The sequence below is a fragment of the Monopterus albus genome, unplaced genomic scaffold (assembly GCF_001952655.1).
Source record: "Monopterus albus unplaced genomic scaffold, M_albus_1.0 scaffold112.1, whole genome shotgun sequence".
Taxonomy (NCBI): domain Eukaryota; kingdom Metazoa; phylum Chordata; class Actinopteri; order Synbranchiformes; family Synbranchidae; genus Monopterus; species Monopterus albus.
The window spans coordinates 1,325,653-1,337,527 of NW_018127992.1; the positions used below are offsets into that span (position 1 = coordinate 1,325,653).

Here is an 11,875-nt window from a genome sequence, read left to right on the forward strand (position 1 = left end):
TATGTTCCCGGTGTACCCCGGGGGTCGGGGGGCCCCCGCCGGTCACACCAGCAGCACCTCAGCGCTTCAGCCACCTCATCCAGCGACAGCAACGGCCCCGCCATGGTTGAGGCTGGTGGCGGCGCTTCTCACAAACCTGTGAGTCTGAGCAGCAGTGGGTTTGGAATCGAAATACATTTTAGTCTCCTGCATTTCAACAGGTTGTAATATGGAAGAAAACTACACGTATAAGAGAGACACTTTAGAAGACTTACAGAAGAATAGTTTTTTTTCAAATTAAGTCCCCCCCACCACCACCATCACATGGCAAGTAAAGACAGGTAAATCTCTTAATAATCTCTATTAGTGGAGATGAAAACCTTCAAGATACAAACGCTTACATAACACAAGAGTCATGTCCTTTTATATGCATACAGCAGCAAAATCAAGCTGGTCTAGTTACATCACACTTAAATGATGCTCCTTGCTGTCAGAAATCCTGCTGACTCAACTGGAGGAAAACAACAATTCTGCAGAAGATTCACAGCCAAGGCCGTGTGTACTTAACAAGTCTGGTGCTGTGACTTTTCTTTTCCAGATGACGTTTCAGCAGATCTGCAAAGATGTTCACATGGTCAAGACTAATGGACAGCAGGTTTTCATCGAGTCCCGTAACCGGCCGCCACCTAGAAAAAACACCAGTGCAGGTAAAATAAAAAAGACAGCTGACACAGGACCTTTGGTTGTGTTTTACAGTACACAGTTTAAATCATTGTTGCTTTGAAAAGCTTTTGTGAATTTAGAGCTCTAGTAATTGACAATAGTCACATTTCCATCCAAATATAACCCAAATTTTAAGCTAGTGGCACTAATTTAGTGGGATGACGATAAGAAATGAGTCTCATTAATCCCCAAATGATGGAAAACAATGTAGGCGACATGATGGAAATATGACATTTATTATGTTTGTTTTGTGGATTAATTGTATTGTCTGCAGCCATCTCAGCTGGAATGAAGTCATACTGTTTGTTACATACACCTCAGGATTCATTTGTTGTCTGGTTCCAAGACACTTAGCAGCGTTTTAATTTTAATTTATACACCTTTGCCGGGTGTAACTAAGATGTTTTTAAGCACAAATCTGCGATAGACCCACACAGGCAGCCTGTTCATGGGGAGTAAGGTATAAAGAAAGAGAAACATGGAACTCATTGCTCCACATGTGTCAGCTCTAGTTTTCATTTCCCGTTTCCTGCTCCGTTCTTCATCCAGGCACAACAAGCATCAGAGCCATCAGCAGTGACCCAGTCAGAGGTTTGATAGCAGACTTGACCAAACCTCCCAAAGCTTTTGTCCCTGCACCGCTCGTACAGAAGGAGCCCCCTGCTGGCTACTCCTACCAGCAGATCAACTGTCTAGACAGCATCATTAGGTGTGCGCACAAGCCTAAAGTCACATACTATCCTATCTTTTTTTTTTTTGTTGTTAATCTCTTAACCCGTCCAACAACGCTCTGTTTCTGCGCAGGTACTTGGAGAGCTGTAACATTCCTAACACAGTTAAAAGGAAGTGCGGCTCCTCCTCCTGCACTGCCTCCTCCACATCTGACGACAACAAGCAGCAGGAGGTCAGCGGCAACAACAAAGGTACTTTCTAACAATAGGCTGGAAGCAGTTTGGGCTGTTGTGTAAGGGATTACTGTGTGTATATATGTGAAAAACACTACTTTTTAGGTTTAATTTTAATAATTCTGCTGTGGTTACATTTGCAAAACCCTTGTTGATGCTTGTTTACGTGTTTGCTTGTGTTTTTCTTTTGCCTACATCTGCCTGTGGGAGCTTGCACAGCCTCTGGGTTTCCTGGATAACCGAAAGGCAGGCTTGTTCCTGTGTCAGGACAGAATACGATAACTAACGTTGTCAATGTTTGTGTTTCAGCAGGTGGTTCAGTTAGTCTCGTAGGTGAACCACCTCCTCTGCCCCCTCTGACCATGGCCACAAAGGCAGAGAGTGTAGCGTCAGTCACGTCACAGTGTAGCTTCAGCAGCACCATTGTGCATGTGGGAGACAAGAAGCCTCCTGAGTCAGGTGGGCATCGTCAACACTCACCTGTAGTGTGTTTGTCATTGCTAATGAATGTCATCAGGTAATATTAAATGTAAGAGATGAACAGACGAAGGATCTTCATAACCATCTGCACGTGCACAGAGTGTGCTACACTTCCAACAGCAGCACGTTGTCTGTTTTTCCACCGGCTGCAGCAAGGTCACAAACCCAACAACAACAAGTTTCATTTTGTTCTGTCATCAATTTAAGTCACAGAGTTAACGTTAGTTAGTGGCAGCTGACAACAACGTGTTGTTACTTCCCAAGTCTTTTTAGAATGATGTGGTAGACTGCAGGTGAACTGATTAATGCCTTTGTTTGTCTTTTGGAGTCTCTTTTTTTGCTGTTACCAAAATATGTCCTCTACAGTTTCCACTTATCTTTTCAAAAAGAGAATAATGTTAAAATGCAGCACAAAAGCACTGTCTTACAGTCAACAGACTTTCAAAGCGTACAGTTTATCTGCTGCTGTGTGCAGCATTAGCTACTGGGCTGTAGCCACAAAACCAACAAGTGTATTGAATTGAGCAAGTGTGTGTTTCAGAGTTTATCTTTAATGCTCCTCCAGGATTGTTGTTTGTAACCCTCTACACTTTGTCTTCTTTGTCATAGACATCGTCATGGAGGAGGCTCCTACGACTCCTACGCTGGCGCCTCCTACCGCTGCACCAACTCCTCCAGCCAGTGGCCCGACACCTCCCGCTAACGCAGCCATCGCCCCTCCCCCTCCTCCCCCCCCCCCCCCCCCCCCCCCACCCTCCCCAACCAGCTGTCTGCCCACACCCAGCAGGAGGAGCAGGCGTTCCTTGATCGCTTCAAGGACCTCAGCAAGCTGCGCGTGTTCGATCAGACGATGTCTTCGACTATGTACTGCCACACTCCAGCCGCCAACCCTCTATCACGAGGTAGAGGCACACTCACCCCAGCAGTTTGACACACACAGTGCTGTGTAGAATGTACACACAGCAGTGTGCAGGTAGACATTCATAAATACCAAGATGTGATGATATGCTGGCTGGAAGAGGCTCATTCTGTGATGTAGAGTAACACTTTCAAATTTATGGATATGATAGAACCAAGAGTCAAAGCTTGTCCTTCACGTTGTGTCTCTTCTCCGTCCCAGGAGTGCGTTGCTCTCGTGACTACCCAGCTGCAGGAGGTAGCGCCGGTCGCAGACGTGGTCGTGGCGGTAAGAGGCTCAAACACCAGGAATCATCTGACCAGCATGGCTCTCTGGGCCTCAGCGGGAGCCACAGAGACCCCAGGGCCAACACAGCCCCCATGCCCATCAACATGCCCCTCGGACCTCCTACACACTCCTCCTCCTGGCCATCTGTAGGCTCCCAGACCAGTATTCCCACTGCCCCTTTTGCCCCTGGTATGCTTCCAGTATACCCAGTTTACCCACCACTCACACAGCCCTTACCAATCCCAGACCCATCACGTTTCCCCCCGCCCCAGATGGTACCTCCCATGATGGCCCTCGTTCTACCTAACTACATGTTCCCCCAAATGGGAGCACCCCTGCCTCAGCTGGGCGCCACCCCTGGACACTTCTACAATCCCAACTTCCCTTACCCCTGTGCTACTCCAGCCGGCGCCCCCACTGTTGTCTCCAACCCCATGCCCATCCCAGGCACCTGCGCCCTGTCTCGCAGCAGCACCCCACAGTCTAACAGCCAGACACCTGCTGACCGTGAGGGTGCAGAGTCGCCCCTCTTCCAGTCCCGATGCTCATCCCCTCTCAACTTGTTGCAGCTGGAGGAATCACCAAGCAACCGGTTAGAGGTTGCCACAGCTTTGGCGGCGTCGCAGCAAGCAACTCCATCTGTACAGGGCGGTGTGGCTGGAGCACAGAGTTCAGCCAGTCAGAGGAGCTCTGACGATCCCTCAAAGGAGAATGAGAATGTAAGTACACAGATGTTCGGGAAAAAAACATTCTCATTTAAAAAGTTTATTTGATGTAAGGTAAAAAAAAAAAAAGCAACTCTTCTTTAATTTTCCCCATCAGGGTGAGGCTAACGAGTCCAACCATGACGCCATGTCCACATCTAGTGACCTCCTGGATCTGCTGCTACAGGAAGACTCCCGCTCAGGCACCGGCTCAGCTGCTTCAGGCTCGGGTTCCTCAGGCACAAGGTCCTCGGGCTCAGGCTCCGGCTCCAACGGCTGCAGCTCCTCTGGCACCAGCGGCACCAGTCAGTAGGCTCATTAATGAGTGTTTTTTCCCTCACAGAGCTAGTGTTGTGTGGAACATTTTTAGGCTAGTGATTTTTCATTTTTAAAAGGTTATGGTCATTCTAACAGAGATTTTATTTTTGAGTTACCCTGCCTGTGGTGCACACTCAGACTTTCTAGGACACATGCCAAACTTAAGGCCCGCGGGCCGAATGCGTTTGGTTGTAAAATAAAAGTCTATACTAATTGAAAACATACACTGACCTTAAACTACATCTCCCACAATGCACGTCGATTTCAGGACCCGTGAAGTATTGGCATCCCACCACTAGATCGCAGAGTTTTGCCTTCAGCAATTTTCTGACAAGTGGAAATGAGAAATACCAACAATTAATCCCAAATTGTCCGAGAAGAGAAAAGTTGATGCAGAAAGAAGGCGATTTAATGAAAGTTGGGAAAGCGGATATATGTTTCTGCTTCAAGGAGGAAAACTGATGTGTCTTTTGTGTCATGGGGCGGTGTCAGTGGTGAAGGAGTGCAATAAGTGTAGGCATTTTGAGACCAAACACAGAGCGAAGTATGTTATTTTGCTGGATGTTATTGTTGAAGAAAAAATATTTTGTATTGAATTTTTCAACTTTATTTAAGAAAAAGTTGTTGCAGTCTGTTCAAACTCATATTTCAATTTAAACCATTGCCAGTTTTAGACTGTTCAGTAAATGTTAATCATGTTTGGCCCACAACTTAGGCTGTGGTTTAATTTTTGGCCCCTTGTGTGACTGAGTTTGACACCCCTGTTCTAGCACAAAACTTTATAATGGTTGTGTATCATAGGAAAATTCAAAAAGTAAAAGTCATAGTTTGGAATATAATGTATGCTAGTGATGGCCGTCTGACACTGATTCTCCGATACAAGCTTCAAACTCGAAGCAGCATTTTCCTTGAACCACTGCTTCGAAGCTTGCTGAGGTGCAGAAAAAGACACGTGACCACTGACATCCGAAGCAGAAGCCGGTTCCCTTGAGTGAATCGCGTGACTAGTTCAAACAAGTCAATACTGCTTTGTAGCATGAGATGCTTTGTAACGCGAAAAATATTGTTTCTCAATAAAAATCTTTGAATCTCCATCCCACTTGCATAATCACACCCTACCATCTGAGCACATCCTCTGTTTCCCCAAGCACGCCTTCTCCCAACTACTAAGTTTATAGAATCATCAGACCGACCAATCAGTCAATCTTTACAAAAATGTATTTACATCATTCACACAAACCCTAGTTACACTCATCACATGATTATTAAGACATTGATTTGCTCTCTCCTATTTCGTCACTAGATGTCACTGAAACAAAACTTTGAATGAATGAACTCATTTTTCCAGACAATTGATGAAGTGGTTCAGTACTGGTTCATTGCTTCATTCACATCACTAATGCATGCTCGACATGTACTCACAAATAATTCCCAACCTCCACGTCCTTGTTTATTCAGGCAGCAGCCAGGGGAGCCACACCAGCAAGTACTTTGGCAGTATTGATTCATCAGAGAATGACCACTCGTGTAAACAGCCAGCAGGGGGCAGCAGCGGCCAAGGAGATGGAGGCGAGGAGCATTTTATCAAGTGTGTCCTGCAGGATCCCATCTGGCTGCTGATGGCCAACACAGACGACAAGGTCATGATGACGTATCAGCTGCCTGTCAGGTATGACACAGGGCAAAATGCTACCAGACCAACTGTTTGATTATGATCTTTTCAGGTGCCTTTCACCAGATGTTATGCTGGTGTTAAGAGGTAGCTTTGGTATTTTTACCTCTTAAGGCAACCTTAAGAGAGGTTTAAAAATGTTGCAAAGACACAAAATAGTTACAAAAAGACACAAAACAGCTGCACATAGAGGGAAAAAAAGGTTGGTACTGTGTCTTTTCAGGCTGGGTCTCCATTGTAGGAGGAGGTAGGGGCCGTTTACATTGTCTGATGATCTCTCCATGTGTGGACCTTTAATTGTGTAGTAGTGTTGAACCAGTCCATAATAATCCACCATAACTCGACAAACAGATTTTTAGTGACAGTTTTTTAAATGTGTGTGTGTGTGTGTGCATAACAGGGACATGGAGACGGTGCTGCGTGAGGACCGCGAGGCTTTGAGGAGCATGCAGAAACACCAGCCACGTTTCACAGATGAGCAGAAAAGTGAACTGAGCCAGGTCCATCCCTGGATCCGTACCGGACGCCTCCCCCGAGCCATCAACATCTCTGTGAGTACACTACAACTCAAGCCTGAGACCTGAAGGGTTCCAACACACAATTAGGCACAAACTAACAGGAAATCCTGCCTGTGTTTCTTTTAGGGCTGTTCAGGCTGCAAGTCTCCCCCCTCTGTGCCTCCCGCCACCCCCTTCGATGTGGAGATCCATGAGATGGAGCTGTGCAGTGTGTTGAAGGCTCAGGAGGAGGGCTCCAGAAAAAAGGGCACGAAAACGTTCTCAGAAACAGCCATGGATGAAGCTCACCCAGAGGACAAAGACGAGGAAGAAGAGGGAGAAGGGAAGGGAACCAAAATACAAGACGTGAGAGCAGAGGAGCAGACGGCGAACTCAGAACATGTGGAGGAGAAGGTGGAGGCTCAGCTGCCTGAGTCTGACATGACTCACTGAATAGGTGGCCAAAGATCAAACAGCACTATCATGACCTTTCTACGCTGACATGCAGAGAGTGTGCACCTTCCAGACTCTGTGTTAAACAGTGTGCATGGGCTCTGCTGGGACATTGTGGTGCGTATTGATCAGGACAGCTGCCACTTATTCTGTGACGGGTCAGGCAGGTCACTTGGCCAACTCAGTGTTTGAGATTGATGACAGTACACCAGGCATGTTGTGTGACTGAATAGTAAAATGCCTTGGAGACCACAGGACACGCACACACAGTTTTTGGGAGTGATTTTTTTTGTGCATTACCACAGTGTCCTCCTTGACCTGTTCAGCTTACGGGGCACGAACAGTGTTTATCAGTGTTTAACTTTACTTCTTGTTGAATGTTTCCCAGCTCAGCTGGGATCCTTCCCTGTTTTTCTCAAGCCTGGATTTGTTTTTTTTTTATGTATAGATCTTACCCCCGTTTAAAATAAAGCCTTCACCTAATGGAAGTATAATGTACAGTGTGACAGGTTATTTTGTAAATATTGTGTATATTTTTATACTTTGATGCACTGCCAGCAGAGAGAGGACAAATGTGTGGCAGTCATCAGTACACAAACCTGGACTTTCAGGGTTTCTCTTCAACAAGGCATGAGTCAGTACATTCACTCCACAGTGAGAAATGAACAATGACTCTAAAAGAATCCTCTCACAAACCATTTCCTCCAAACTGCCAGCACCCTAAGGAGCTACAAAGCTTTCAACAGAGGGATAGATTCTGTGTTACCATTATTTGCTCACTGTGGTAAATGGATTTTGAAAGAGATGGCACCAAAAAGTATTCAGTGTGACTGTCTTCTTTCACTCTGTCCCTCTCTTTCTCCTTGTCTCTGTGACACAGTTCTGGTCATGTGGTATCCTATGCTTTATGGCGTCAGTGGTGTCTGCAAGTTTCTTAATATTTTTGTGAAATTCTTTGTACACAAAAACAGTAAAATGATTTCAAAGGCCTTTAAATGTGCAGTCTTCATTTTTTCCCCCTACTGCACAGTTAGGTGTGTGATTACATCTCTTTGGGGTGTATTTTTGTTTATGGGTGTTTTGTAGCAGTTGGCCTGGAAACTCAGCAGTGTCCTGAAAGAACTGGACGCAGGGCAGTTGCTTTCCTGACCACAGTCTTCTATTCAGCTATGGTTTCTATCCATAGTAGTGACCACTGCTTAAAAAAGACAAAGGCACTGCCTCATTTACACAAAGCAGCAAAGTTGACTCATTGCACATTATAACACTGACAATGATATTCATACTGTATGTGGGTCACTCTGTAAGAAAGCTGTTAATAAACTAGCTTGAAATCTTATCTAAAGTCGCATTACACTTATGACAAAACTACGTATGTTTTGCTGCAGAGGTCAGCTCAAATTACCCATTATTTATTTTTAGGTCATGTATAAGTCCTCTATAATTTCTATTTTGGCAATAGTGTTTTTCATTTTTCTTAGCTGTTTAAAGTGATCTCTTCCACCAAGTAGTTAACTGCCATCACAAATTGTTGGAAAGGAATTTAATTTTCAAAAGTAAGCTTAATTTGATCATTAGTAAATTGCACTTGTGCCCAAATAGGTTTCTACTGTCATATCGGCAACTCTGTGGGGTTGTTTTTAGGCAGTGGTAGGGTTATAATATGTTAACCTTCATCATTTTTAATGCATTACCATGTTTAATACTAAGACAATTTTATTCTGCAGTGAAAAAATATATATTTGAGGGCAAAAACAAATTTCTTTGGAACAAACATTTTGGATGCCCTATATAAATTGCGTGAAATAAAAACAAATTTCATGTAAAACAAATATTTAACACCATTTTCCTTCTTCTTCCTATGGTGTTTATTAGCGGTTTGCAAGCCAACTTAAGGTGCATTACCGCCACCTGCTGAGCTGGAGATTAACACTATTTTCCTAATATTGCAGTTGGTTTTTACGTGAGGGGCGGGCTTAGCGCCCATTGGCCATCTAAGTGATTGACGTTTGACCAACAGTGGTCAAATATGGAGTCACTGCCACTTGAGAACTCTTTGCTGAAATTCGTTTTGCAGCTGGAGAAGAGGGTGGTCGTGAGTCTTTGCTGCAGAAACAAAAGCTACGACAGCGTACAATCTTCCATCGGTGGTGGGTTTAATTTTTGAGTTCCCGAGTCCTCTAAACTTTAACTAATTATTTTTTTCATTTAAAGTTAGTCGGCGTTAATGAGGTTATGATGGTGGCTGATTCTTGTTGTAGCAGCTAATCTTTGCTAGCTAGCCCGACCACGTGGAGCTAACGTCAATGTCAAGTTGTAGACCTTGTAGTAAAGTAAAACAACTTGAGCTAAATCAGACTCCTAATCCTGTTAAATCTAAAAAGGTTTCTGCTAGACTGCTTTGAAGCAATCCCATCCAAAGCAGGAAAAATAATTGGGTTCTAGAGTTTCTTCATTTAAACGAAGGTTACTTCTCTGGTTTTGAACAAGATAATTTCTCATCTTTTTTTTAAGAAATGTACTAAAATCAAATTGTTTTATTCCACCGCAGTTATTTGTCAATTGAAGCCTACTATCTACTTTTCAGAATCAGAAAACAAAATACAGCAGGTACTCAGCACATCTTTACCAGCTGTGACATAAATGTGATAAACGCAGTAATTAGAATCCAATGTATAATGTGAAATGTTCTGTTCTGCATAATGAGCATTTTAAATCTTTGTACTTTAAGTAGTACCACTTTAAATACAGAACTTGTAACATTGTCTTTACAATGTGGTGGTGTGTGCATCTTCCACACTAACTAAAATTATAGTTTAGTATTAGGAGTTAAGTTTTTATGACCACTAAAAAATGTTTGGTATGCTTTTATTTTGGGGGACGTGTTTTGTCAGTATTGCATGTATATATAAATGGGGTAGACTCTGTACAGGACAGTTTCATGCTTTTGCAGTTTTGACTGGTTATTTTAGTGAAACGAGTGGCTCACCCCAAATTTCTTTTGTCTACAGCAAGGTGAGACTGTGGTCACAGCTGTGGATGACGTCCTGTCTGCTTGGAGCAAAACCTCAACAAAGCTCTAGGAGATGGACAGGCTAGAGTCCTGTCACCTCTGGCTGCACTATTTTTAATGCCTTAATCTTAGGACAAATCAAAATCTGTTAAAGCTGACAGTGGTCAAACGCATGAAACCGCTATGACCCAGCAATTAAACCGAATGCAGGTTTGCCATAACCTCCATCTCATTTAGTTTAATTTTTAGGTCATAGCTATACATTTTATGCAAGTGTTTCTGAATGAGGATTGGTGATTGACCACTGTCAGCTACAATTATAACTGAAGTTTTAAGACATGGAATTTTGGTTTGCTTCAACTGTGGGACCCATTCTTGCGATTCATGAAGCTGAAGACCCTATTTGGATGTGGTTCCTTCTGTCACAAGTGTTTTAAACTCCCCCAGGTGGAGTTATTTCATACCAAATCCATTCTCATATCTCTGAATTAAGTGCCTTAGATTTTGTGTTACTCTTTATTTTGCAGCATTCATGTGGAAAGCAAAGTAAGAATTTCAGGGAAACAGTGACTTGAAAATAAAGCATACAAAGAGCATGAGTTTAGTAAGACTTTTATTGCTGCAACACCACACAAATGTCAAAGAAACATGGGTTCAAATTGCTACACCACAAAGTATTTTGCCATTTAGTTGGACCTAAATGTGACAAGGGCACAATCCAAGTACTGAAGTGAGCATTTGGTAATGTTGCAGCTGATGAATAAGCACTGAGAAACAGGAAAGCACAAGTGCTTGTTCATCAATTGCAACATTACCAGCTGCTCACTTCAGTACTTGGATTCTGTGCCCTTGTCACATTTAGGTCCAACTAAATGGCAAAATACTTGACAGAATTTGTGGAGTAGCAGACAGCCATGTTGAACTGATGTCACTCTGGTAGGAGATAGTCAACTGATGTTCACCTTGGTAGAAGGGGGAGAGGGGGAAAAAGGTCATGATTGTAGTATTAATACACAAAGATAGTCTGCCTGCAGTGTGACATAATAGTTCTGTATTTGAAAGAAATGTCCAAATCTAGTTTCTCAATGCATGTAGTTTGTTGTGATGTATATTTTATTACAGCTATAATGTTACAATGTATATTTCAGTACAACTATGTTTACAAATTGCAAGATGTACTGTTGAGAATATTTGGGTATAAATATTTGACAGGGCAACACACCTGATCAGCTCTTTCCTCCACAGTGATGGGGTCCTGTGTAAAACGTTAACCTCTGAGGGCTGATGCATCCTCTGACTCAGTCTGGAAGAATAAAGATACAATTGAATAGCGCATCTCCTCTTGTATAAAGTCAGTTCACTTGAGAAAATGTATGAAATCTTTGAGCGACTAATTCACGTCAATGCACAATGTTGCATGCAGGCTGGAGAAATCTGAAAGTACAACTGTTTGGGGTGGTAGTAATTCCCAATTTACCTTGTTTATCAAACTGCTCAGCTGTGAGTCCTTGTTTCCAGGTGCCAGGAAACTGAAGCACACCTGCAGAAGGTTTGGGGCTGGTTCATCAGCTAACTGAAAACAAGACAAAAGAAAAACACTAGCTGAATACCTAACAAGGCTGGACAACAAATCAATTAGTAATTAAGAGTACACTGTCAATGAGTTAATTTAGATGTCTACACGTGAATGAACTACTCTTCCATCTTTTGATGTAGAGATTTGTAAAAAAAAAAACAAAAAAAACAACAAACTTGAAAATAACTAACAAGCAAACGATTAGCTCCATCAACTTCCGGGTTGCCGCGTTTTTCTAACCGGAAGTAACATTTTTTTACACAACACATCTAAATTTGAAGTCATTCTATTGTAATTTAGTTATCAAAATATTTTATCACAAGGTTTGGATCATCAAGAAAAGCACATCCTTAAAACGCCGCATACTCT

The 11,875-nt window shown here is 43.1% G+C and overlaps 2 protein-coding genes and 1 long non-coding RNA gene across 3 annotated transcripts in view; 2 read left to right on the forward strand and 1 right to left on the reverse strand.

Annotated features, from left to right (window-relative positions):
* Positions 1–7,927, forward strand: part of per1b (period circadian clock 1b) — a 19,326-nt gene extending 11,399 nt beyond the window's left edge. Inside the window, 12 exon segments of the mRNA XM_020611339.1 lie at positions 1–138; positions 578–686; positions 1,252–1,411; positions 1,507–1,625; positions 1,920–2,066; positions 2,697–2,825; positions 2,828–2,989; positions 3,208–3,992; positions 4,096–4,282; positions 5,754–5,964; positions 6,368–6,518; positions 6,612–7,927. The exon segment at positions 1–138 is cut by the window's left edge and continues 121 nt beyond it. Coding sequence (XP_020466995.1) covers positions 1–138; positions 578–686; positions 1,252–1,411; positions 1,507–1,625; positions 1,920–2,066; positions 2,697–2,825; positions 2,828–2,989; positions 3,208–3,992; positions 4,096–4,282; positions 5,754–5,964; positions 6,368–6,518; positions 6,612–6,917 — 2,604 coding nt within the window. The 3' untranslated portion in view covers positions 6,918–7,927.
* A 1,004-nt stretch (positions 7,928–8,931) lies between these two features.
* pcolceb (procollagen C-endopeptidase enhancer b) overlaps positions 8,932–11,875 on the forward strand; it is a 9,397-nt gene continuing 6,453 nt past the window's right edge. Inside the window, exons 1-2 of the mRNA XM_020611316.1 lie at positions 8,932–9,067; positions 9,929–9,932. The gene's annotated coding sequence lies outside the window, so the exon portion shown is untranslated. The remainder of the gene's footprint in view (positions 9,068–9,928; positions 9,933–11,875) is intronic.
* The window catches only part of LOC109966467 (uncharacterized), a 1,756-nt gene continuing 660 nt past the window's right edge, over positions 10,780–11,875 (reverse strand). The window contains exons 2-4 of the long non-coding RNA XR_002275773.1: positions 11,408–11,503; positions 11,153–11,233; positions 10,780–10,892 (exon numbers count right to left, since the gene is read on the reverse strand). This is a non-coding gene — a long non-coding RNA (uncharacterized LOC109966467). The remainder of the gene's footprint in view (positions 10,893–11,152; positions 11,234–11,407; positions 11,504–11,875) is intronic.